At 46.9% G+C, this 27303-nt stretch overlaps 1 protein-coding gene and 1 pseudogene across 8 annotated transcripts in view; one reads left to right on the top strand and one right to left on the bottom strand.

Annotated features, from left to right (window-relative positions):
* ZFHX3 (zinc finger homeobox 3) overlaps positions 1-27303 on the bottom strand; it is a 1297849-nt gene that overhangs the window by 93146 nt on the left and 1177400 nt on the right. For all 8 annotated transcript variants that reach the window (XM_057314209.1, XM_057314211.1, XM_057314210.1 and 5 more), the window contains one exon: positions 3126-3357. In XM_057314209.1, coding sequence (XP_057170192.1) covers positions 3126-3357 — 232 coding nt within the window. The remainder of the gene's footprint in view (positions 1-3125; positions 3358-27303) is intronic.
* On the top strand, positions 15716-15784 carry LOC113252561 (U4 spliceosomal RNA; annotated as a pseudogene).

Raw genomic sequence — 27303 nt, 5'->3', positions numbered from 1 at the left:
CACAGAGGTGGTTTCCCGCTGAAGATTAATGTCCCGACCCTTATGTGAGAGAAGAGAAAATCGGGAATATAGGATCAAGTCTCTGTTGATAAATTTGAAGTTGATGACCTTCAGTGTCTTCATTCTGCGAGGTCCACAATGTCCCTTTTCTTAAAAAACATTCTTTCAAGAAGTTAAAAGCCAATCCCTGAGGGGAGGGAGGATATATTTTAAGGTGAGTTGTCATAAAGGGGTTTCTGAAAGGGCACCCAGTTACTTTTAATGTCAATGTGAATATTACCTAATAATTTGTCCTTTTGTCATGAGTGAGGAGTATGGACGTAGCCGGAGCATGAGTGGGAGGAGGGCACAGGGTGGGGAGGGAGGAGGGTGGAGAGCAAAAACATGACTTTAGGCCAAAGACAATACAAAAGGATTTTGAAATACAGAAAGGAAGTCTATCATCTAGACTAAAGTTGCTCATACACTTCAGGGGGAAAAATAACTCCTAATACGCATTAAATGAGAGAAACCCAGAAGGCAATGGTGTAAGAAAGCAACTCCAGAGCGGACTGCATAAATAGAAGTATTACATTACAAAACAGGGAACTGTTTGTTCCAGTCCATAGACCCCGGGTGAAATGGCAGCTGTACACTATTTAGTTTGGGGCACCTCATTAATAAAAAGGGAATTCTGAGTAGAGTGAAAGAAAGAATTGAAAGGCGAAAGGGACCGGCTTTTAACAGAAGATTAAGACAATAACGTATGCAGAGCTGGCAAAAAAAAAAAAGAAAGAAAAAAGAAAAAAAAATTAAACAACAACAACAGAACCAACCCTGAAATAAATAGGTCTGCATTTATGGGTGGAGGAAGGAAAATCCTGTAAAATGACTTCACAGCAAAATAATGGGAACGGCAGGATCACACAGAGGCCAAAATGTGAAGGATGGGGACCCCCACAGCCAGACGGCACAAGGGGACAGATGGGTCTGTGGGCGCTGGCCTCATCCCTCGCTCCTGAATGCACACACCGAGCAGAAGCCCCGGAGATTAAGGCATGTGAACTTTAACCAGAAGAGGCATTTGAAAAACATACGTGAAAGGACAGTTTTGCTGTTACCCAGAGGTGACGAAAATTATCCTGGTACCCAAGAAATGATCCTGTTTCCCTAAGAAATGATTCAGCCAGCCTGCCAGGAGGACTGGCCTTGCCACAGTGATAATGAAACCTCAACTACTCCAGCAGGGAGGACACATTCTCCCACTTCAGGATATCCGGTCATTTCATTTACATGGAAAGAAAGAGCAAAGGAGCAGCTGGGGGATGGGGGCAGGGCAGGGGGCAGAGGGGTCTAGAGGGGCTCAGGAGGGGCACCTCCAGGAGAGAACGAAGCTAAGAGAGCAACTGATCTGGCAGGGCCTACAGAGATTAGGAAATGTCTACTCTGGCAGAGGGTTAGCCATGAATTAATCATAGGTACCTAGAAAACAGGGAAAATAAAAAGTTGTACAAGAAGGTAAATGAAATTATAAAACTCTACATGGCTCAGCTGTGATTAATATTTATAGAGTCAGAATAACGAAAACACTGAATATTAATATAACCCCAAATTATTATTTAATCATCATGGAAGATGGAGGGAGGGGAAGACTGAGTATGCAGGGGGGTTGGGTAGTGTGGTGCAGGGGTCGAGGGGTGATGTGTGTGTGTGTACGGAGTTCGGGGTGTCTGTGTGTGAGTCTGTGGGTGGGGTGTGTATGAGCTGGAGTGTGTGATTTGTAGAATGGTCTACTAGTGAAATCCTCATCTTTCAGAGTAGAAAGCCAATAGAGAATGTCTAAAACATAAAACATCAAGGCAACAGGAGTAGCAGCACATTGAGAAATATGGAAATAACAAAAGAAACTAATGAAAGTTGAAAGCTATTGCTCTGGGCAATGGGATGGGAGAGAGGGAGGGTCATGCCATTTTTTCATTAGGTTTTTATAACTTGGTGCCTTTAAAAACTATCAAAATATGAAATTTGGTAAAATTAAGATTAAAATCCCCGCTGGGCCACCACAGCTCAGCGGCGAAGGGTGCTGCAGGTGACGGGCAGATGAAGGATGGCCCTGAGTCTCCAGTTGGCCAGCTGGTGTGACAGAGTGCCACCAGGAGAGGGGAGCCTGGAGGGGACAGTGGTGAGCTCAGAGTCTATGACGTGGCACCAACGAGAAATCCAGGGAGCCGTCTGACATGCATCTGGTAACGCCAGGAGATCAAAGCTTGAAAAGGCCGGGAGCCAAGGGCCAGGGCCTAATGCCCAGCTGAGGTCAGCATGTGGGGCAGACTGCACACCATGAGCCAGGGACAGGCATGGAAGGATGGTCACGAAAAGCAGGAGAACAAGAGAGAGACACATACTGGGAGCCCAGAAAGGGGAGCTTCAGGACGGGACCCGGCAATACTTTCAGAGACCACAGGAAAAAAGAAGGCAGCCTAGCAGGTAGCTACTGGATTGGGTAAATCCAAGGTCAACGGTGAACTCCCAAGGGTGGGTTTGATCATGGGGGGGAGACAGGCTGTGGTAAGCTGAGGCGTGGACAGGAACGAGGGGCCTTTCGAAGGAGCACAGGACAGGAACGGAGGTAGAAAGTGGCGAGGTCCCCCCTCCCCGGAAGGCCCCGACTCTTTGTGGGGAAGCAGGCAGCGCGGCACCCTCAAACCCAGTGAGAAGGTCTACAGCAGGTGCTGGCTGTTTGGATCCTCTCTGAAGTTCATTCTTCCACACTGGACTCGAGGCCACAAACAGCCCATTCTTACCCCCGAGCAAGACATCACTTAGCATTTGCTTTATGTCCATTTGAAGCAACAAACTGAATGTAGAGTCTAGAACGGGAGGAATTTGGGGACAGGAGACAAAACATCTCCAGTTGTCCTGCTCACTGGGCAGCGGCCCGTGACACCCAAAGAAATGTGGTGCTAAGTTCCTTTAGTTTAAAAAAAAAAAAAAAAAAAAAAAAAGGCAAGAACACTCGCAATGTTCCCTCCAGAACACAACGGTCGCCGGTGAGGTCAGTGACGGACACCAGAACCAGCAGCCAACCAGCAGCGCCCTGCCGCCACCCCCGCCAGAGGTCCACACGCGGCTGCGAGACTACTCACCCGGCTCGGTGGAGGGGCACCTGCGGATGGTGAAGATCTGGCCCAGGTCCTCGTCCTCCTCCGGAAGGCCCTTCTGCAGCCGCTGCAGCTTGCGGAGGCTCTCGCTGCGCTGGTGCTTCATGGAGCGCACGTGCTGGATGAGGTTCAGCTTGGCCTTAGTGGAATAGTTGCACAGGACGCAGTGGTAGTAGCAGCTCTCGCCTTCCACTCCGCTCTCGTGCTGCTGCAGGTGCTGTGAGGGCAGAGGACAGGGACACGCCGTGGGTGAGCTACTCGGAGCCCTGCCGTCGCCGCCGCGGCCAGGAGCCCACGCCAGACGGGCCGCAGCCCTGTGCTGAGACTCCTCGGAGGGGTGCCCCCGTCCTCTCCGATGTACCTTCGGCCAGCAGCTCTCCAAGGACCAGCAGCCGGCGGGCTCTCTTCCCATCTCCCCCCAACGTCCCCTCCCCTGTGGCTTCGCACGGGACTGCTGCGGACGGATCAGACCCTCCCCATGTCACCCGGGTCTTCCTGGCACAATAATCGAAGGTTCCCCCTCTCACTTTCCAGAGTGTCCTGCTTTATTTAGATCAGGCTTGGCAAACAACGGCCTGCAGGCCAAATCCGACCTGCTGCCTATTTTTGTAAATAAAGTTTTAACAGAACACAGCCACACCCACAGATCTGCGTAGTCTCCATGGCTGCTTTCAAAGCACCAGAGTCTGAGTCGCTGCAATGGAGGCAGCAGGTCCCACAAAGCCTCAGCTATTACTACCTGGCCTTTACCGAAGAGGTTAGCAAAGCCTGCTTTAGGTGATCGCCAAAGGGTCACCCTCCCTGTATAGAATCCTAGGTCACGAACACAAAGCCAAAGCTGCTGTCTGGCTTTTTCACAGGAATGACAGGTCAAGTTTTTATATTTAGAACCACAGTCTATTAGGAGAACCTAAAATTAGATTTTCCTTTGGATTAAAAAAATGACAGAAAAATAAACTTCTCCAGACTGGTTCCCTGTCAACATCTGAAGGTCATTTGGCTTTAGTGCATCAGATGGTCGAAATTACAGTCTTTGCTGTGTTTGTGTAGACACAGTCCTGATTCCAGAACAAGGAAGCCCCAAAGCTGGCAGAAAGCAGGCACACAGAGGATTAAAGTGAGGGGTGCAAGAACAGGAGAGGTCATGGGAACAGTTAGCAGACCCCAGGCTTCTGTGCATAGGAGAAGACTCAGAGACTATCCGAGGACAAAATTCACAAACTTTCTGTGCCTCTCTGAGAATATAATGAAAGCTATGGGCCCTTTTCACTAACCACTGGGGAAGTGACATGCTCCTGGTATAGAAAGGATATCCCTTCAATACAAATGACCCATTTTAGGAGAAGAGGGAATTTTCCTATTGGCTTCATATAAAACAGGGGAAACAATTGCAGAAAACCTAAGTGAACGATCAAAGGTAACCCAGCTAGTTAATGGGGGAGAGAGAGTGAACTAGAACCAGGGTCTCCTATCCCCCAGCATCCTTTTGGAGGAGGAAACTCAGATCGTGTGTTTTATGTGCTTATGTTATTACCCTCTTTCTCTGCACCCGCACCCCCAGATCCCAGAGCCTGGTCCCAGGAGCTACAAAGAAGATACAACAGATGCCTTGGAAATGATTTGTGTTGTTCCTCTCCTTTCTGACCCACACTTGTCCCATTCAGGGCCCATGCCTTGAAAACTGTTGCTCATCCTCCTTGGAAAGCCTTTTTGTCCAGATTATAATTTGAGACTCTGAAAAGGCAGAGCCATTAGAATGCCCTGCACTCCACCCAATATTAAAAATACCGAGTGGCCCTACCAGCACTTCCTATCGAATGACACAGCTCTGAGGCTCACATTCTGTTCCCTGGAAAAGTATGAAAATTCCAGAAACACATTTGAGCCTTAGGGAAGAGGAAATATGAATGCACCGAAGGAGTGCTGCAGAAAAATCACCGTGGGCGAGGAGAGGGGGAGGCCCAGGTTCTCGATCATGTCAACTGGCTAAACCAATCCACAGTAACTCTTGCTCTGAGGCCAAGGTATAGGTAAAAATGTGACGGGCTTCATAAGTACCAAAAGAGAACAATCCCTTCTTTCACCCAAAATGGGTGATGTGACACACTCAGGAGCAGAGCTTTGCAACAATGCAATACTCCAACCAGCCAACCAGGAACAGCCATCCTAGGGCAATTTCACAACTGGAAAGGGCTGGAGAACCAGTGAACTCAATGTTAACTGGTAAGACAACTACAATGACTGATAATAAAAAGCTACTTTTCTTGAAATAAATTGAACTGATTTTTTTGAATGGTTGATCCTCAGTTTGCCTGGTCTGAGACAAGGCTCCATGCAGAGGGTTTCAGGAGTATGCAATGCACCAAGGCCCTAGCTTCTGGAGGCTGCAAGCCTGGGAAGGAGGAGGGTCTAGTGGGCTAGATGTAAAGGAAAAGAATGAGCTTGCCCATGTTCATTCTCCCCAACTTCTCCACAAAGTACCCCCCCACACACAAAGAAAAGCCAAAAAGTGTACTAAGATATTCCTGGGAGCAAGGGTCTGGTTTGGGATTAAGGAGCAGGAAACTTTACAAGAGCCCATGCAAGGAAATGTATACCATTGTGTTGGGTCACTGAGACCAAAAGAATTACATATATTAGGTTTTCAACAACAACTGATGAAATAAAAGATAACAGAGAAAACAGCCACAGAATCCAAAGCAGTAAGTATTATCAAGGAATTTCGGTAATATCATCAACTATGAAATCAGAACAGGAATCACTAAAGTCTTACCCCCAAATTCCCATTACCTTCCGGTGAGACAGGACTTCCTTGCAATAAGGCACTGAATCTTAAACATAAAATTTTAATATGAATATGAAGGTTCCTTTCCAAATGGCTGGAGTTTCCGGTCTCTGAGCCAGAGGAGAGGATAACATGGCCAAGAAGAGTTGGATGGGATTGAGATGTCAAATGTCTTTTGTCTTCAAATCCATAGGCTCTTGGGTAATAGAACTCTACAAATCCTGAATTGACATGATCATCATACTGGGGATTCCTGATTTAAAAATAGTATGAGGAAAACGTTCCAAAACCACTCTACACTCGAACTTATGGTGGTCAATGGCAATCTCTCGTGCCACGAAGAGTTCTTCTGTCTGACATCTGAGGGCCACTATGGAAGGGAAATGGACACATGCTGCAAACAGTAGAGGAAACCAGGTGAACAGGGCCAAGGCCTCCTCTCCTGATCCTGGTCTAGGGAATATTTAGTGTCTTCTCATAGAGGCTTGCACAAAAGCTCAATTTAAAATTCCAGGGTGGCTTTTGAACACCAGGCTCATTCTCTAATATACTAAGGAGAAAGAAAATTCCAGAATAAACCATTTTTTGGTTGTCAGGAAACACCTGCTTATAAAGGTTACATCCCAACCCAAATTTAGGCTCACAACTTCAGTCTCCCTAAATGTCAAAGATCCTGTTCTTGACCAAATGTTGTAAGTTCTCACTCAGTACTTCTCAAGCTGTCCAACCTGAAGCAATTAGGGACCCAAAGCTAGCAGTTAGGGTCCTGCCCTCTGTGACTTCTCCACACCATCTGGTCATTTCCCAGGTCTTGAGCGGGTCAATGCCCTGACCTGCTGGCCAGATGCCCTCTCCCTCCCAAGTGGCACTGGCTCTACCCCCAAGATGCCATCCCTGGAACCTGCCTAATCAGAAGCAGCAGGAGGGGGTGGGTCTGGAGAGGCCAATGAGGACCCCACCAGTGCAAGCCAGTCAGCCAAGGACATGCTTTCCCTGCAGAAGAGAGGAGATGTTTTCATTTGGAGAAGGAGAGAGTATAATTTGTTCCTGACCCAGCTAATTAGAATACCCTCAATTGGGATCCCAATGTATTTAATTAAATTCACTGTAATATATGAAGAATCCACCAAGGCACACGTCCCAGAGGAGCAGTCAATAAAGGAGCTGCCTCCTTTCAGAGTTCTTGCTCTTCTCGCCAGGCAGGAAATTTTTCTCCCACACAAATCCTCAGCTCTCCAACCCTCTCCCCCGTGGACCACAGAGCCCTCCCATCCTCAGGGAGGAGGACCCAGTTACTTGGCTTTTTTCACTTCTCTTTACTCTGCATTCAAGACTCCACACTGCTTATGAGCGGGCCGGGTGTACAGTTGAAAAAAGAAAAGAAAGCAACAACTTCCACTGTGCCCTAGTGTGCTGTCAGTGTGCGTGGTTCACACGGACCCCAAGAAAACTGGCTCTTATGCCCACTGGGCAAGGTTTGGGTCTGATCCCCTTCTAAGTGTCTGCAACACATCCCACACTGTGCGCGCGCGCACACACACACACACACACACACCGAACACGCCCTACCCCAGGGCCTTAACCTGCACGATTAAAACAGTGACACTGGTGACCTGGAGGACATGCCAAGGGGATATGAAGAGGGTATCCCTTTGGCTTGAATATCCTTGTGAGAGTATGCCAGCTGGACCCGTGAAAATCACTGGCTTACTCAAGAAAAACTGCCATCTATCCACAAACTAATACTGATGAAGAAGCACGACCAACTAATAAATCAAGAAAGAAAAAACGACTTTGCTAAAGAATAGTGGCAATTGAGGTCTACCCCAGCTCACTGGGGCCAGTGACCTATGACCCCTTGAACCTGCCTAAGGGTTCCCTTCATTTTCCTCAATGTCACTGGCTGGTTTACAAAGCGCTTGCAGAACGCCAGGGTATATGAACTGCAAGCACACAGTCCTTTCCAAAGAAAGAGCCTTCCACACTTGGCAATACGACTTACTTTCTGAAAGCTCAGAGAAGCACACTGACCTCTAAGAAGTATCCAGTTTGACTCATTCACGGAAGTAGAAGAGCCCAACGCTCTCCAACTTCTCCAAACTACCACCGTGCACAGCACGTAACAGACTCTCCTCACCGCGAGCAATTCGCAACTTGACTTACACACACCGGCGGCCAGTACTTTATGCAGAAAACAAGGGAGTGTGGACTCACTTGTCCTGCTCAGGGGCCTCTCCCTGAACCACTTTCTGATCTTGCTGGGGCTCTTTTAAAATGCTCATTCTATCCGGGTTTAGCTGGAAGGCGACACTCCTGTGCCCCAGACACGGAAACGTCTAATGCCCCCATCTACCCTTCTGGTCTAGCTTGGGTGGAAGGGGGAGCTCAGAAAGGAAAGCCCTCGCTGTAATAAGAAGCACCTCCGATAATGAGCCCAGCACATAAATCCAAGCGCAAAAAGCAAATTAATAATTAAAAGAGAAAGGAGAGCAAAGAAGCCAGCCCGCGTTACTTTGTGGGATTCGACCCCATTAATATGTTGTGCTCGTTCAGCCTGGCCAACAACTGGAAGTCAAAGGGAAGAAAAGAAGGCTCTTGTTAGAAAATAATTCATCGTGAAAATCAAAAAAATGTGTTCCTGTTACTTGTTTCCCAGGAAAACTAACCAACTTCTGTCAGAGAACATTGATTTCTGTAAATCTGGCGGGGCCCCGCTCCTTCCTCCTCCCCAGTGATAGAAACTTCTAACATCTGGCTCTTCATGCATGGAATGCAAACTATTGATTAGGTTTTGTCAAAGCCTTCCCTTTAAAGTAGAGATGGACAAAGTACATTCACACACACACATTCACAAATGAAAACACACAGGACTCATAATGAAGCGTCCTCAGGGGAGGAACACCTGTTACTATAAACACACCCTCACCCACCCCTCTCACACTTTCCCATGGACACAACGCATCCCTACCCCTGGGGCAAGTGAAGCTCTGTGATGCATGGGGCGAAGCAGCTCTCAGGCACCCCTCTGAGCAAATGGGCTACCCTAGGGGATACCAGCCGCCTCCTGCTAAGCCGAGAAGAATCCCCCACAGCGGGCAAGCAGAATGAACACCAAGACACCTTGGGGGGTCCAGAGTTAGTCTACTAAATCCCCACATCATAAGATGAAATAAGGAAGGTGTAAGTGGGTGCTGTGCCCGTTCGCAACATGTAGCACAGAAAAAACACCCACAGCGACTTGTAATCCTTTCCTTACAGCCCACCCCATGAGGTGGGTAGTCTTTGGCTCCTGTCCTTGCAGAAGCCCAAAACTCAGAGAGGTCACATGACTCCCCTCAAGGTCTCACAGAGTATGGAAGAAACAGTACTGGAAGCTGGGGCTTGACGCCAAGTCCACAGCCGTCTAGCTAACACGGTGCTGACCGCAGGGGCATTCCGGAACATAAGATTCCCCATACCCAGGTATTCACCTTGAAAGCTTAAAAAAATAAATCGTTGCAGGTGCAATGCGACTGGGAATGGAGGCAGTTAATTTTTTAATCAGTGGTTGTGTTACAGTTTCAAACTTAACGTCACATTCTTAGGAAAGCTTCCAGAAGGTCAACCTAAATATATATGTATTTTCTGTTTAATGTTGGCTTTTCACCCACTCATGCCCTCATCCTTGGCACATGCTAATTTAGTCCTATTTCACTGTCGGAGCCCTGCAGACACCATAAGATACAAGCCCCAACCATGATTTATAAGAGAAAGTAAAAGGAAGTAAAAATGTTCCCTTAGATCAATCCATTTAACGTTACTCTGACCTATTTTCTGGTTTCTAGGCCAGACTCCTTTTGCCCTGGACAAGCCATGAGTGCTCATTCTCTGTATCTGAGCTCCAAGGCCGAAGGCAGGCCTTCCCATCCCTGCGTCTTTTCCCTTTCCTGAACAGCATCTCCTGATTCAGATGTCTCAATACCAGCATTTCCTTGAGAGACATCCAGCACGTCCTCAAAGGAACCTAGCGACGAGAAATCCAAATATGGTCTCTTGTGGACTGCTGATGCCTTCACATAATAGATTTCTTTCCTCTCTGTCAGAGAAACTCCAGAAAGCAGAGGGAGCTTATCAGGTGTGGAGGGGTTCTCCCAAAGGAAGGGGCCCATCAGGGCATGCGGTCACAAGCCAGATGAGGGCCAGTTTCCCTGACGGTCCAATGAGCATCTACACACACAGCTCGGAAGCTGGAAGAGGTTATATGTAGGTGAAATGACAAAGTGGGTCCCACAAGGCTAACATCAAACTGACCGCCCTCCGGAATCTACCAAAAGCTCCTAGGATCTGAAAATTACCCCTTCACTAGGATAATACACTGGTTACAGTAACCTTCCCCGCTCATTACGATGCACTTCTTCGCTAGCACTGCTTTCCAGCTTTCACAGACGTCAACCCCCAAATAAAAATAAGGGCCGCATCTGCACACTACTCTAGCGTGTTCTCCTTCAACATCATGCCAAGAGGTTGCCAATAATGGTGGTTTAAGGTGCACTCCGGACTGAGGCAGCCCAGTGGAAAAGCCTAACTCTGTGCCACCTCATGCAAGTTATATACACCGTGGGCCTCAGTTTACTCACATGCAGTACAGGAACAGTAACAGAACTTCCGCAAAGCACTGCTGGGAGGATTCAATGGGATCATTCATAGGAAGTGCTTAATTCAGTGCCTAATGCATGGTTAAGTCTTTACACCGAGGCTATTCTTATTATTTTTTTCAAATGAGTTAAAGTTTGCGATTAGGAATAAAAATGAAGGTCTACTGAATTTACCTATTGACATTTCTCTCCTTCCAACCGACCCTGCCTGCCCCACACTCCCTGGGACCCCTCTCCTCCACCCCAAAGAGGAATCCCTAGCTGACAGTGACGAAAACTATAATACATAGAAATTACAACACGGAGGGAATACTGAACACACACAGGACCGATTTCTTCCTTGTAAGAGGTGCTTTTTATTTCGAGGCACTTGCCCAAAGTCCTGCTGCTGCTGAAGGCACAGCCAGGACCCACACCTCAGGCCCACATCCTTGCCCCAGAACCATTTCTGTTTACTGGGTCTCTTTGCCCATCAGGGTGTCAGTATAACAAAAATCAAGAACCAAGTTCTTTATCATGTCTGCCAACATCCCAGGTGAAGGCCAGGTGAAGGAAGGAGAACCCAGCTGGAATGGCTCGCAGACACCTCCCTGATGCCCTAAATCCGCTCTGAAGGATTTATTTCGATCTCCAATCCCGTGACAGTCAATACAGCAGAGAAAACACGTGCCCGGTGGTCAAAACAGGTGCGTTACTTCATCTGTAAAGTGAAGATGTTTATACTTGCCCTGTCTTCCTCGGAGGCAATTTTCAAAACCACATGAGAAAACAAATGTGCAAATCCTTCAGAGGATGTGAAGGACTACCCAGGTATTTGGCACAGCCATCATCTTTCTACGCTGGGCCCAGATTCTGCTTCCTCGCCCCTGACTGGCGGCTACAGCCCCGCGGGCGTGGGTGTTAATGATGCAGATGGTGTTCTAGCTCAGTGGTGCACCAAGGAGCACCTGAGGGTGACCTACACCAGGACCGTGGTGGGAGGGGGCACCCCAAGGGTTTCTGATTCACCTGGCCTGGGGTGGGGGACCAAGAATTTGCATTTCTAATAAGCTCTGGGGAGACGCTGAGGCTGCCGGTCTGGGACCCCACTCCGAGAGCCGCTGCTCTGGAGAGCAGCAGCCACAGAACAGAGACCCGAGTCAGAACACATGCAGATATTCCCCCGTAAGAGGAAAAATTTCCAGAGTCTAAGATCTCTGCACCCACCTTTTCCCAAAGAGTATTTCAGATTCTAGCAAACCGCACGAGATAGATCACGCGATGCCGGCACACAAGAAGTCACCTCTTTAATGAAAAAGTCGCACGGAAGCAGCTGCCTACTACTGGCCTGCTCCAGATACTTCATAAAGTAGGAATAGGCCCTATTCATCTCTCTCGCCCCTTCTGCACCTGCACTCTGAAATTTCCTGGGGCTGCTGCTGAAAGCGTGACTCTTGATGGCGAAGCATGAGGCATCACTTTCTCCTCGTGAGCTCTGCGTCCTGCTGAGCGCACCTGTCCAGCTGTCTTGCTGGAACTGAGCCCACGAAAGAATTTCAACCAAGTACGAGAAAAATAAAATGGGTCTTTAAAATTCCTCCCACGCTCTTGAACTTTCTGGCTGTTGCTGCTGAGAGCCTGAATTTGGCGCTCAAACCTGGAGGCCTGTCTTGAGCTCCCATGATCTGTTGACAAATACCCTCATCACCTTCATTATGAGGGAAGACAACAGGCAGCCAGCATGAGATGGACCAGGGCGGCGGGGGGGGGGGGGGGGGGGGGGCAGTGAGCACACACAGGGCTGACTCCTTCCTTATAAGAGGTGCTTCACTTTTTAACTTCACTTTTCCCTTGAAAGAGAAAAATGGGAAGGTGACAAGAGAGGGGACACAAATTCCCTCTAAGCAAGTGCCTCTGATGTCGCTCATCACTGCGGCTAATTTGACCCTTTCTCCTTAAGTTCCATGGATTTTGCTAAAGGCTGAAGAAGATGGTGACCCTGGAGGTTGGGGGACAAGGGACCAAGAGAGAAGAAGAGAAAAATGGTTCTTTGAGGAAGTCGAGCTGAGTGTGAGTTGGGAGGCCAGGAGATGGCCAGCTGCAGAGGGGACAGCCACGTGGCCGGAGGGGATATAGTTTTGTGAACGATGACACGGCTAGTTTCTCTGCCCTGCTTTCGGGTTCCCTCCATAAATAACCCAGACAAACACCCAGTGCACCGGGTTTTGCTCTCCTTCCCTCCCTTTTTAGGTCTCATTAAAAGCCGATATTGTTCGGCCTCAAGATGGAGAGCTCAGCATGGATTTTACTGAACGTTAAATCAACCAGCAAGCGTAGCCAGCAAACTCTGTGGCACTTTAACTTTAAATAATGCAATAATTATTGAATTTCCTTTTTATAACTGAAGTGCTGGAATGTAAACAATGGGGCTGTAATTGCAGGAAGGGGGGATCAATAGAGGCAATCGTTTTCAGCCATGTTAATTGTAAATACAATTGCTCCAAGATGTCAGCCTTGTTCTTCTTGCTCCCAGAATCATCCTAACGGATGACAGAGTCCAACTTTCCCATTACAGCTGTTCGTTCCTTTAAGAGGTTCTCAATCAGGTCTGATCAATCTGTCAAGATAATGCATGGAGTAAGTAAGACTCTTCCAAACACAGGCTCCCAATCAATAGCCCGGACCAGCTTAATGAGGTGGGGCTAAGGCCCAGAGGGAGGTAACAACCCCCAGCTTGTGCCTAGGTTTGGCAGGCCGGCTTCCTCGCATGGCCCTGATAAACAGATCAGCCCTTAATGAGGACATTAGTTATGCATGCTTCAGCAAGCAGCAAGGCATCCGTCCCTTGGGACAGACGGACAGAAAACAAAATAGATTAACAGAAAACAATATGGTGCCAAATTAGGTCTAACTGAAGACTTTTCCCTCCTTCTTCTGCTTTCCTTAATTGTCCAGCAGAGTGGAGGACATCAATTAATCATTCCAATGGGCACGAGCTCAAAGACTGCGAGGACTCGTTGGGCTGGAGTATCTCTGGGTGTCTGCTGGCCTCCCTTGGTTGTCACTGACTATTAGCACCCTCCTCTCCTCAACACCATTTCCAGATCACAAGGGGGGCCTCTCACAGAAGGGTCCCAACACCAACCAGCAGGAGAGAACGAAGACATGGCTGAATCCTGAAGTCTGACAGCCATACTGGAGGGACCAGGAACTGAAGATGGACAAGAACAAAACCACTACACCTCGCGGCCGACATTTGTTTCTGAGATCAAGTCTTGGTCTTGAGAATGGCTGTTCCCTCACAGAAGAAGAGGTGGAAAGTCAAGAGTCTGGAATCCCATTTTACATGGCCCAGTGCCCTCTGTGAATAGTACAGGCACCGTGGGAGTCTGAGTTCTCAGAAGGACCATCTGGAGGGCTCCAGATGGGGTGCTGAAGAGCTGTCTTCGTCCCTCGGAAGCCACCTTGCGGCTTCACAATTGTTCTTGCTGACTGGTTGTGAAGAGCGCCCCCTGTGGAAGTCCTTGAGAAAGGCCACACTAAGGGAAGGTCTCACCCAGAAGCAGTTCATTTTCCCAGTGGCTGGGTTTCCCAGAAGGGGTTCTCAAAGTGTAGCCCCTGGACCAACAGCATCAGCATTCCCTTAGAAACCCCTTCAGACCCCATCTAGACCTACAGGAGTCTGGGGGTGGGCCCAGAAATCTGGGTTTTAAGAAGCTCCTCAGCTGATTCCCATGCAAGCCCATTTGACAGTCACTCTCTTAGAGGGTTAGTTAGGCAAGGCAGCTTCCAGCAGGAATGACCTACAAAACGGCAGAGAATTAGCGAGCTGGTCTTTTCTGGATCAGTAACAGTTCAGTGTCTAAGATGTAGCTAGAAACCTACACTTTCCCTGAAGTCTGGATCAGAGCCTACCACCCACCTGCTCCAGAATGCAAAGCCTCTGGGAGTAATGACACCAAAGGAATGAGGCCCTTGTGAAAAGTCCATTTTATGAGTGGGGAAAGATCACGGAATGGGCCATGCCACTGAATTGCAAAAGTCAACAGTCTCATAACATGAATGAAGTAAAAGGGGAATAAATCGGGTCTTTATAAAGATATCAGGATGAGAAGAAGATAAGAAAATAAATATATAGCTCAGAAATCAGATCCCTCTTTTGTGCGAAGGCCCAGCTCACAGGCCACTCCCTCTCCGCAACCTTCCCTAATGCCCAAATCCCACCTCTCCCCCTCTGGGTCCCACAGCCCACTGGCAGAAACTTCGATGTTCTCCTTATCTTACTGGGTTACAACCACCCCTTGTTTCTCTGCTACCCCATGGATAGCAACTCAACAGGCAGGGGGACCAAGCTGCACCTTTCTGTCTCAGCACAGCTCCTGATCTGAAAATTGTTGGCCGAAAGCCTGAACAAATGAGAAAAATCCTCTTATACTTCATGGTTACTCCTGGTCTTGAGCTTGCTGACCTTTCTAATCCAGTCCAGACTCCCTCCCTCCACCTCAGCGTTTCAATCCTCCACTCCATTCCACACCTGACATAAAATTAGCCTCCTGGCACTTCCCATGTTAACCCCCAACCCTACTCTGTCTGGTCTCCGGTCTCGGTGGCTTTTCCTGACTGGACCCCCCCCCAAACTGCCCCCTCCACCTGCTGAAATGCTCCCCAGCTCTGCGGGTGAGTAGAGGGCACCCCTACCTGGACGTCTTTCTCCATCACCCCCAAGCTAGAACTCTGGTCTCCACACCTCCAGGGTCCTGTAGCAGGAGGGGATCCCCACCCGTGTGTACCGCTAATCACTTCCACGTGGGCTCTACATTCCTTGATGACCAAGACAGGAGGTTGGGACTGGGAGAATACGCATGTTTGCTAATATTTACTGCTTGCGTGAATAAGATTTTATGGCAGGATATAATTACTGTAAATGGTTGTACTTGGTGACTTAATTTTTCAGTATACGAATCACAAAAGTGCTTCCACTTCCCCGCTCCGAATCCGCTAAATGTCCCCTAGCCAGAGGACAACTTGGTTGCTCACCATCATTCTATCGCTCCATTGTGTATATGTATTTCCACGGCTTTAACGCCGGCAGGCTCTTGCACGAGAGCTCACTTACGATTAAACTGACAGCCGCCAGACTTGGGTGTGCTGAGGACCGTCTAGAAGAAGCTCACAGAAGCTTTGCGCAGTGGCAGTATCGTAGCCAATGAGGTTTATCCGAGGCGCGATTATTGCTAATAGAAGAAGCTCACAGAGCCAGCTCCACAGAAGCCCCTCGGGGTGGGGGAGGAACCAAGCCATCAGGACGCCGCAGACGAGTTAGCAGCATCCACCACACCTTTACAGATAAAAACAATTCAGTAGGTGTTTGAGTTCTAAACGTGCGGGGTCTCCAAGAGCCAATGGAGAGGCGGGACCGTGTGCAGACGCCTGAAAGGACCTGGCTGAATGGGTGCTCCTGGGACAGACGCTGAGCAGTTGGACTGTCTCCAGGTTGGGAAAGTCGGGATAAGGACTTTTTTTTTTTTTTTAAACATAGACCCACGGGCTCATCTTTATTTTCTTCCCAAACTCCCCATCCTCGTCTACGACTGACTGCTGCTGAGCACTGCTCCCGCGCAGACCCTCCATTCTCGTCACTCCCTAAAGAACTGGTTACATCGACTTCCAGGTACTTCTGAACTCCGAGACCTGGGACCAAGGGAACATTCTCCACCTGGGCTTACATGGGCTGCTTTCCCTTTCTGGTTTATACTCAAACTCCAGGCTCCCCTGCCTGCTCCGTGGCCGCCAGCCCTGCTGACAAAAGACCCTCCCCAGAGAGGTTGCGAGCACTGGGGGTACAAGACGCTGCCCCTGGTTCTGCTCGCAAGCTCCCAGTGGAATGTGGCTGTGAGGCCAGTCAGAGAGAATTTTTTTTTTTTTAGCTTATTTTAAATGGTAAAATAAAGGGAGGTTTTTTTCATCAGCCAGTCCGCCTTGACCAAAACATCCTCCCCTTCGAGTCCACAAGTTCATTCTGTTTCAGAAGGCCCAACCACCACTAAAGAGATGGGAAGGACCCCAATACAAGATTTGCTGCCAATTCCATTCCAGACAGATGACGGTTTACAAATCCTACTAGAGAACCGGGTGGCATTTTCCCCAGCAAAATTCAAGCTCCAGAAAACTGCGTTTAAAACACCGGCAACTGGGAACGTTTCTTTGAGCGAAATGGCAGGTTTTAGAGAAGGTTGGAGGTACAGTACACAAGAAGATTGCTAGGATTTCCAGCTCTGGGGCACTGGGATGCTGCGGCAGGCATTACGCACGTCAGTGGTTACTATGCTTCTAAGGCATGGTGACATCTGGACACAAACCTGCCAGCGCTTTCTTCCCGGGGAGATGGCATTAAGATGAAGCCAACTGACCACACCAACTGGCAGGTGACGTCTTTGGAATCTCAAATCCAGTAACTTGCTCTGCAAGTATTAATACAGGCTACAGGTACTTTTTTAGTGGGTATTTTAAAGGCTTAAGTCTTAAAACATCGATTTCTCAATGACCTTTCCAGATTACGTTATAATGACATGAAGCCAAAGGAACCGACAGTCAGTCCCCGTTTCTGGTAAAACCTGCATTTTTATGGTCTTTAGTTGTCTTTCTTTCAGCTTTGGATTAATTCATTCCCCATTTGTCTGTCCATGTTCCTGTTTCTGGTTTCCTCAAATAACAATGAAGGAATGATTAATCTCTAAACGTTATTGTCATCATTCTCTGTACCTAAGAAAGGTTATCCACTACACTGCTTTTCACCCACCACTCCCTTGTACCACCCTTGTCTCCTCCTCGGTCCCTCACTGGTCTTGTGGGGGGGGGGGGGGGTTCATGCCATTCTGTCCTGTTCATACTTCCATTCCAGCTCAGCCAAATCCTGCTCCCCTTTCTGAACATCCCACCTCCCAACTTGTTTCTGTCTACAGTGATCTTTTCTTCTCTGAACTCGAAGACTTAATCTCTCAGCGCATCTTTTCCCACTGACACCTTAAATGCTGGTTATCGGCATGATGTATGTGGCCTCTTCTTCAGTGAGACTGGAAGGTTCCTGAGGACAGAGACTACGTACCCTCCCATTGGGCACACAGGAGTCAGGTTACTCTGTAGCAAGGACACGGGCATAAGTCAGGAGCCTTGAAGAGGAGAGGGGGGCTGTGACACTAAGTTCTCTCTTCGACTGTGAAATAGGATAACACCACCTCCCAATGAAGAGCCGTGAGACTCCAGGGAGTAAATCAGTGGGAATGGACTTCAGGAGTGGCCAAGCAAAAAATTTTGTAGAAAGTGGTCAGGGGATGAGAAGAATTGGTGGGAAGGGGCACTTGAAGACTCAGAACGCCTTCCCCACGAGCTGATTTCATTGGGGTCCGAAGTCTACACAAGATGAATTAATTACTTGATCGCCTGTTCACTTGCCTCGCTAATGAAATCATGGGATTTTCAGGGAAAGAACCTGTTAGGGGGACTGGCTTGCCTCTGGGCGTGAGTACTGCTGGTGCCAGCGACATTCCCCAGCGCCAACATGACTCATGAGATGACACAAATTGCCAGTGGGCTTTGTTATTATGTGACCTTCAGCAAGTCACCCTTCTTTCCTGCTTCAGTGATAAAATCTGGATGGCAATACTAAGAACCTACTTCATGGCATTATTGTGAGGAATGACGATGGTGCACAGCTAATAATGACCAGGAAGCACTTTGTCTTTGTAGAGAGCTATATTACTTAACATTTACAATAATACCCACTGTTTCAGGTTGAGAAAGCATTCAGATTTTCACTAAGCTGAAGGCTGAACATACCCACTAATGAGCAGTGTCCTTCCCATAGAAACGCTGAAAGCTACTCAGTCTACTGAATGAAATGACCAGCAGTACATTAGCAAGAAGCCGAGGCAGGTTTAGTTACCATGAAACCAGGGTCGTTGCATTCAACATCTAATAAGCAAATTCTTAAGATCACAGAAATAAACCAGAGCCAAGTGAGCTGACAACAACTGCAACTGGACAGAATGATTTCTTAGTCCGTGGCTTCCCCAAATTTCAGAAAAATACAATCTCTTAAAAGGCACGTTTCTATCATCTAGACCGGCAGTCTGTAAGTATCTGGACGGTAACTATTTGAGGCCTGGAGGGCCACACAGCCTCTGTTGCAACTGCTGAACTCCACTCTCACAAAAGCGGTGAGGGGTGACAGGTAAAACAACATGCATGGCTGTGTTCCAATAAAACTTTATTTATAAAAACCAGTGGCCAGCTGGATTCCCTCCTCCGACAGTGATATGCTGACCCCTGATGAAAAACACTGTGGAAAAACTTACTCATTGGGAATATGAAAGACGAGGGGAGAGGAAACACACACACACACTTTATTGAACAAGGTAAGTTCCTTGCAACTTGTCAAAACACAGTAAAAGCGAGGCTTGCAAACTTGATATTAAAATAAGCAGTTTCAAACCAAAGAGCAACAGTAACTGAAGTAGCATTTAACTGGGAATTATGAAATGACTCCAGAACAATTAAACTTCACCCCTTGTTTTCACGCTTTTGAACGTAAGAACTTGCGTGTAAGTATGTTCTCTCTCCGTGGCACTCCTTCTCAAATTCTGCATCTCATTCTATAAACACGGTGAATAATGCTGCATGAGTAAAATGAGAGTTATCCATTTATTCAGAACTAAACAATACCTGCAATTGAGTCAACTTTTAACTAACCTAATGATCGAGTTACTAACAACAACAAAAGGGTAGCAGGCTTCTTCTGTGTGCCCTCTAGTAGCTGAAAATAATGCAGGTTTGAAAAGCAAGGGAGTGAAACGAAAAGGGGAAAAAACTAGGTCACACTCATCCCTGTGTACCTTCCCGCACATCCTGCTCTTACTTCCTGACCATCTCTGGAGAGGAGAATGCTAGCAATGATCTTGACATCCAACAGTGAGTGGTCAGGAAGTCTGGATTTAGAAACTAAAATATTTAAGTGTTTTCTCAATAACACCATCTCCACGTATTTAGCCCACATAGATTTCAAAGGGTTTGGCCTTTTGTCAACTCAAGTGATTCTCACCACCGCCTTGTGAAATTAAGGGGAGGCAGATGCCTTTCTTCGCCTTGGACAGAGGAGAGAGTTGAATCAGAGAAAGCAAACTGGCAGTAACTCGGGGAGCCTGAAGGTATGGACTACGTAACTCCTAGAGTTTAAAAAAAAAAAAAAAAATTATTTGTTAATGGTTAACACCGTAAAATCTGTGAATTTCCCACACAGCTGAGGTTTTTTAGCTCTTTTAAAAATTAGAAAAAAGACAAAGGAATATCTAGCTGTACTGGCTCCATATTCCCTCGGCTCAACAATTATTTGGTTAAGATGGGACAGGCACTTTGCAAGCCAGCACTGGCCCCTGTAGGCGCCTGGACTGTGCCACATGTACCAGCGAGTGTGGCCTGTGCGTGAGGGCTAGGGAAGCCGGCCCCAAGCCTTCTAGTCCTGGTTCAGGACTGGTCACGCCATACTGTGCCACCCTGTGACCAACCCAGTACAAAGATGCCCCTGAAACACAGTGCCTGCTCGAGAGGTGCGCGCCACAGAACACCAGGCGAGAGCTGAGCTGCGCCAGGCTCGCACCGTAAGGGAGGTCGGGATGAATGTGGCTTCATGAGGGAAGCCAACTTAATTCTGCCAAGGAGTTAATATTTGCTAATTGGTAGAAAAAGGTAAAATTAATGAGGACATTAACATAGCTATTTAAAAACAGCTCCATGTTTCTCCCATTGTAACACATGGAACTATCAGGAAGTAATTGAGGGAAAAGGACACTGTCAATTCTCAATTATCTGCATGAATGAAGCGCTCAGTGACACGGATAATCCAAGTCATTTACATTTGGATTTAGAAAGTAACATCTTTTTCCTTTGGAAAACTTACCTTCCTAATTACAGCTTGCTGAATGTGAGGGTGCGATCAGTTTACCGTCTCTGCTGAAGAAGAAAGCTGCCAGGGAAGGTACAGCAACCCACAGGGTCCAAAGCCCTGGTGGTTGTCCAATGTGGCGGCCATTTGCCACATGTGACCATATTTAAATGAAAGAGGATTAAACAGAATGAGAAGTTCAGTGACACAAGGTGCTCCATGAACTGAAGCGACTACCATGGCTGCCACGCGGGCCGGCACAGACACAGAACATTTCCATCATCACAGAGCGTTCTAGTGGACGGCAGTGACATGGAGGTCCAGGACCACCTCTAGTTGCCTGGATTAAGGAGAAGGGGGTGTGGGGGTCGGGAGCAGGGGAATGCAGGAGATGCTCTGCTGCCACTTCCACAGAGACAACAGGGAACACCTGACTCTCTCAGCTCGTTTAATTTCAAGCCCTGTAATGTCGACTCCGTCTGGGGAATAGCACCAAAAATAAGCATTCCATTCTAAGTAAAATGAGGCTTTTTAATTAACAAAGCAGAAAACGAGTGGGTAAAAGGCAAGGCAGGAAAGCCCCATTCTAAGCAAACATTGCCATCCGTGCCTGCACCTTGCACCTTGCGTGGCCACGCAGCCCCGGGGCCGGCCGCAGGTAAACAAGGGGGAGAAAGCAGCCTCGAGGGGCCGCTCGGTAGGGGCCCGCTCAGGTGCCACTGGGAGCCGTGTCAGGCCCAGCGCCACTTCACATCCTCATTAATTATCTTGAAAGGAGAGGGTTAGTAAACAGCAAGTTAATTAAATTCTCAGATGATGCTAATTTGGGAGGCTTTAGAAAGACTGGCAAGGGCAGAGGCAATATAAATGGGACCTGGATGGGTTAGAAGTATGAGTGGAAAATAAAATTAAGCACGGGCTAAACAAACACCACTTTAAATAAGTCTTACGGAAGAGCCAAAATATGTCCGAAAAGGAATTTAGTTGGAAAATAGTTGTACTAAAATGAGAAGTTTTTGCAATGTCTGAGGCATATAATCAGAATGGGAGGGGTTTTTTCCAAAAAAAAAAAAAGGCTTTTTAAGATTTTTAATAAAAGTGTTTATATGCACTGAGAAAAAGGTCTGGGAGGTACACCAACTGTTAGGAGCCGTTGCCTCGGAGAGGTAGGATCACAGACAACGGGAGGCAGGGTGGGGCTCCATATTCTTCTAAACGATGAGACATCTCTCAAGCAAGCACACACTGTGAGGTTTTTAGTTCTTTTTGTCTGGGTGCTTAAGCTTTTTAGTTCACAATCATTTTAGACGCAAAGAAGAGGTGCCAAGAGCTCCACATGCCCTTCACTCAGCTTCCCTACTGTTAACATCTTACGTCTTCACGTCTGGGACACTCGTCAAAACCAAGAAACTGACGTTGGTACAATACTATTACTAAAGAACGGACTCCATTCACATTCTGCCCACTTTTCCCTTCATGGCGTTGTTCGGTTCAAGGATCCAAACTCGGATCCCATATTGCATTTAATTGCCACACCTCTTTCCAGTCTGTGATGGTGCTTCTGTCTTCTGTGACCTGGACACTAGAGAAGAGCTCTGCTTAGGTATCTCTCCGAGCAGCCCTCAGTCTGCGTTTGTCTGATGTTTTCTTACGATTACAGTGAGGGTCTGGATTTGGGGGAAGTACTCTTCGCAATGCATCATCTCAGGGGTATGTGACGTCAACAGGACTTACCCCTGTTCATGGGAACCCTCATCACTTAGTGAAGTAGGGCCCCTTCCTGCCAGGTTCCTCCACGGGCAAGTCACCCCTCTTCTGATTCCGTACTGTATTCATTAGAAGTGAATCTCTAAGTCCAGCCCACACTCAAGAGGAGGGGAATAAAGCTCCAGCTTCTGGTTATGACAGTGTTCAATTAAATAGAAATATCTCCTAACACAGATAAGGTTCTCCAGGCAAAACACAAGTATTAAGTGAAAATGTTGATCAAGAAAGTCAGAGGGTTGGTGTCATTGTTCTGAGTCCTTGAGTTCTCAATGACAGAGACAACTAAACGCCCACAATCGGCAGGGTTCAGCCTGCTGATCCGTATTATCTCATTTAATCCTCACAGGACGCTGGTGCAACATCACAACGATCAACTCCAAGTCACAGATGGGGAAACGTGGCACAAAAAGGTTAAATTTCCTGCTCATGTTAACACAGCTACTATGTGACAGGAGCGGGATTCAAACTCAGGCCTCCTGGCTCTGGATATTATGCTGTCTAGAAAGCTCTGTGCTCTCCTGCTTCTCCATATAAAATTCCAAAATTTCAAGCTACTCCAACAGAGTAGCAAGATATAAGTGAGAAAGGAGTGACCTGGGGTAAGATGTCAAGGACCAAACAGGACAGAGGCTTCTCTAGAGGGAAGCACACTCATCGTGGCATTCAGGGGGGTCGATAAAACCGACATGCTCTGAGGGGGTCTCCAACAGAAGGCAGTGGTCCTTCACCTTCATAGTGTGGCAAGAAATATGGAGCACCTGAGTGGTCAGAGGGATTTCCCATCAACAGCTATGCAAGATGCTCAAAATCCAAGGACCACGATGCTCACCGATATCCCAGCCTGTGTGTCACAGAGACAAGCCAGGAACTGTCTCCTCCAATAACATTTACTGCCGCTACTCTTCTGAGGTTCACTGTGACGGAGACACAACAACGCAGAGGTCAGGGTTGGAGCAAGTCTGTCTGGCCGTGGAGAGGGAGGATGCCAAGACAGAAAGAGACCAACAGCCCAGACAGAGGGGGAAAACTTAGCCCAAGACCCCCTAGATCTATAACATGGGCTTGTTTAATCCTAACTGTCAATGATCTCATATTCTGACTTCAAAAAGAAACAAGGAAATAAGCTGCTTCTAGATAAATAGGGAAGCGTGGATAAGAGCCACTACTTTTCCCCCAAGTACCCACATTATTCAATTCCCACATTGATCTTGACCATTATCCTTTGCCACACAGAAAAAAATGATGAAGAAGTAAGCAGGAAGCAATAAGTGCACCCCCCTCCTGGATGCCCACCCCAGTGTCTTCTCCAAATATCTGGCATTCACTTCTCCTCCACTTAACCCAGCCTTGCTTTGTTCTGTGTTTCGACTGCAAAAATCTGCCTTTAAGAATGGCACTAACAAGTACATCACACAAATTTTTCTCCCAATACATTGGTCCCACCTCCCGAGGGGGCTGAGAGCAGATCACCCATAAACACCAGCGTCACAGAACAGGGGAACAGCAGGGATGGCCCATGGCTCTCATCTCAATGGGAGTATCCCAGTCAGCACAGCTGGCCTCTGGTTAAACGTGTCCGCTGAGCTAGATCATAAGCAAGACACAAATGCCTCCTCTTGGGACAGAACCTCAGAATTTTACAAGCCTTATACGTCATTTTAGTAAATGCAGAGGACAGCTGCTATCAGCAGCTGATATCTGAGTGCTTACTATGTGCCAGACATGTTCTATCTAAGGGCTGTTCGAAAAAGAAACAGAAGCAGCACCTACCACCCTAGAGGCAACTCCTTGACACGTCAATGGCTTCTCCACCAGGCTCTACTTCAGTGTTTTACATCATCCAGACAAAATACAATAGCATTCACGAGGGACGCATTTCCTGATTTTCAGTGGCGCCAAAACCTGAGAATTATGGCCTGGAGCATTATCTGTGGCAAAAATCTGAAGTCTTTGAGCAGACATTTATAAGCACCTAGAAAAACAATGAATCACTAGAAGTAAACTCAAGTTGACCAAGCACAGAACAAGAGACTAACTTCTTTCTTCAACACTCTCCCCGTCTTCTCTGCCAAAATAACGTCCCTACTGCTGTTATTACTAATACTGAACTGGTAGATGAGGGGACTATCACAGGGGGCCTCCTGACATGGAATGTTGTCTCTCATGATCTCCCTGAAGACAATCTGCAAATAGGAGGATGGATTCTAGGATGGCAAGGTGTCTCTGCACTTCACGATGTTGACCTAAAGAACAGTGATCATGTGTCAAAGTCAATCTGGAGGAAAAGGTCTACAGGGTATCATCATTACCAATTGGACTTCTCTTGCCTAACGTTTCTTTTTTTTTTTTTTTTTTTTTTTTTTTAAAGATTTTTTTTTTATTTGACAGAGATAGAGACAGCCAGCGAGAGAGGGAACACAAGCAGGGGGAGTGGGAGAGGAAGAGCAGGCTCCCAGCAGAGGAGCCTGATGTGGGGCTCGATCCCACAACGCCGGGATCACGCCCTGAGCCGAAGGCAGGCGCTTAACCGCTGTGCCACCCAGGCGCCCCTTGCCTAACGTTTCTAATGAGATGTGCATAGAGACAGGAGTCATGCCCATCAACAACCAGAAAGACTCTAAAAGCCAAGAAAGGAATGGGTAAATTAGAAAACATTTTTAAAAGGAGACTGAGGAGAATTATTATACTTTAACACCAGGCAGTATAAAACTAAGTACTGTATGGTCCCAAGTCAAGGCAAATTAATGGAACAAGAGAAAGTCTAGGACCAGATCCAAATACGAATTTAGCGTGTGATATGGTGGCATTTCCAAACACTGCAGGAAAGGATGGGTGGATTGCTTAGTAAATGGGACTGGGATGGACAACTAATTGGGGAAAAAAAAATAAACATGGGAGAATCCTTGCCTCACAATATATACCAAAACAAACTCCAGATGGATTATGGAGTCTAGTGTCAAAACATTACACCATAAAAGAACTAAATGGGGATATAAAGGAACCTGATCCTGGCAGGGTAAAGGGATTTCTTAGCTTAACAAAAGGGAAGGAAGCAGAATGAAAAGATTCGACGAGATAAACATTTTAAACTCTGGAATCTCAAAACCTATGATGAACAGTCAAAGGTAATGATGAATAGGAGAGGCCATGAAACTCACAGGGTGCACACACATTTCACATCTTTGATATCCAAAGACAACTTTTAACTTGTTTGTTTATATTATGTATTATCTAAAATTTTCTTTTTAATAGTGCAAAACTGGGGGAAAAAAAACAAAAAACAAAAAAACCCTGAAGACCAAACAGACGCGGAGCTGAAGAAATCACGGCACCTTCACACGGGGGTGCACTGTGCAGCTAGTAAAAGTCATGTGGTAGAAGTATTTAGCGATACCCAAAAAAACAAAACACTGTGAAGTTCTTAAAAGCCATTTACAAGATATACACATCATTTAAATTCTACTAAATAATATCACATCTGTACAGAAAAGGTTAAAATGTTTAAAATTAGAACCATCTTTGTGGAGTGAGATTAGGGATGATTCTCTCTTTTGTGGTTCTCCACATTTCCGTAAGTTTTATTTGTTTTACAATGGACAAGGAATATTTTTGAACTCAAAAATAAAGATAAATGAAAATAATATATAAATAGGACATCTTTTGTCTCCTATTTCCAGATAGGATACGTTTGAAAGGGCAGCCAGCTAAGGCACTGAAACAGTGCAATAAACAGGATGAAGAGAAACAGCAATTTACATTAAGTCCTGTTCTCGGGTCTGGGGGACGGAGAGACCTGGTTTACTTGTCAGTTCTATGAAAACGAAGGCACCAACCAAACCCTGATCATTTCAGGGGACCCCAAGTTCCACTGGAGCCAAGGATCTGATCTGGCTTCTTTTTTTTTTTTTTTTTAAGATTTTATTTATTTATCCGGCAGAGAGAGAGACAGCCAGTGAGAGAGGGAACACAAGCAGGGGGAGCGGGAGAGGAAGAAGCAGGCTCATAGCAGAGGAGCCTGATGCGGGGCTCAATCCCATAACGCCGGGATCACGCCCTGAGCCGAAGGCAGACGCTTAACGACTGAGCCACCCAGGCGCCCCTGATCTGGCTTCTTAATAAAAGAATAATAACTTAATGATTAAGCATCCTTATCAATGAAAGAGCAAGATTCTCTGTAATCAGTGAGGCCTCACCAAGAACACCACACATCCCATAATGAGCATCGCCACCCAGGAGACCTGCAATTCATGGTTAGGTGATGGGGACGGTAAGGAGTTTGGAAGCCACTTCGTACCAAGAATCAGGCACACATGCCAGGGATGTGTACTCAGTAGACTGGAGAAGGGGCCGACACAGGAGTAACTGCCAAAAAGAGGAGGAGGGCACCTAGTGAAATGAGCTATGGGACCTTCACACCTGGGGACACTGTGCAAATGTTAAAAATCATGAGGTATAAAAACATTTAGTGACGTCCAGAAAAGCACACACAGCAAAGTTTGAAGAAGTCAGTTACAAGAGCAAATGATACATAACAGTACCATTTACATTCTACCAAATAATAGTATCATTAGGAAGGCTGTGTTACCAGAGAGGAATAGGAAACAATTGTCTCTACCCCTTCAGGGAAACACCTCAACAGAAAGGATTTTTACTGATTAGAGGTATCCCTAGACTCGCTGATGTAAAGAAAGTGAAAACAGTTAAAGAAAGTTGAAGACTATTGTTTAGAAGTATTTTTACAGGATAGTCCTTCATCAGGGCCAAAATTTCCCAAGTCCCCTTCCAGGACCAGGGGAGTCAAGAACTTGCTAGAAACAAAGATCCCTTGTATTTTGCCAGCCCAGATTCACAGAATCAAATCACGGGCGGAACCCCAAAATCTGTACCTGATTCTGATGCACAGTCAGATTTGGGAACCCTTGGGAAGGTGACATCTTTAATAGATTTTAAGAAATGGTATCTGTTCGTTAATTTTTTTTTAAGGCAATACAGAAAGGAACAAAAAGGTAACAAATCACCAAATTCTATCACTGAGATAAACATTTTTGGCCAAAACCCATC

Source organism: Ursus arctos, unplaced genomic scaffold (genome assembly GCF_023065955.2).
Source record: "Ursus arctos isolate Adak ecotype North America unplaced genomic scaffold, UrsArc2.0 scaffold_19, whole genome shotgun sequence".
NCBI classification, from domain to species: domain Eukaryota; kingdom Metazoa; phylum Chordata; class Mammalia; order Carnivora; family Ursidae; genus Ursus; species Ursus arctos.
The sequence above is the reverse complement of the archived record's forward strand: the minus strand, read 5'-3'. Positions and strand labels throughout refer to the sequence as shown.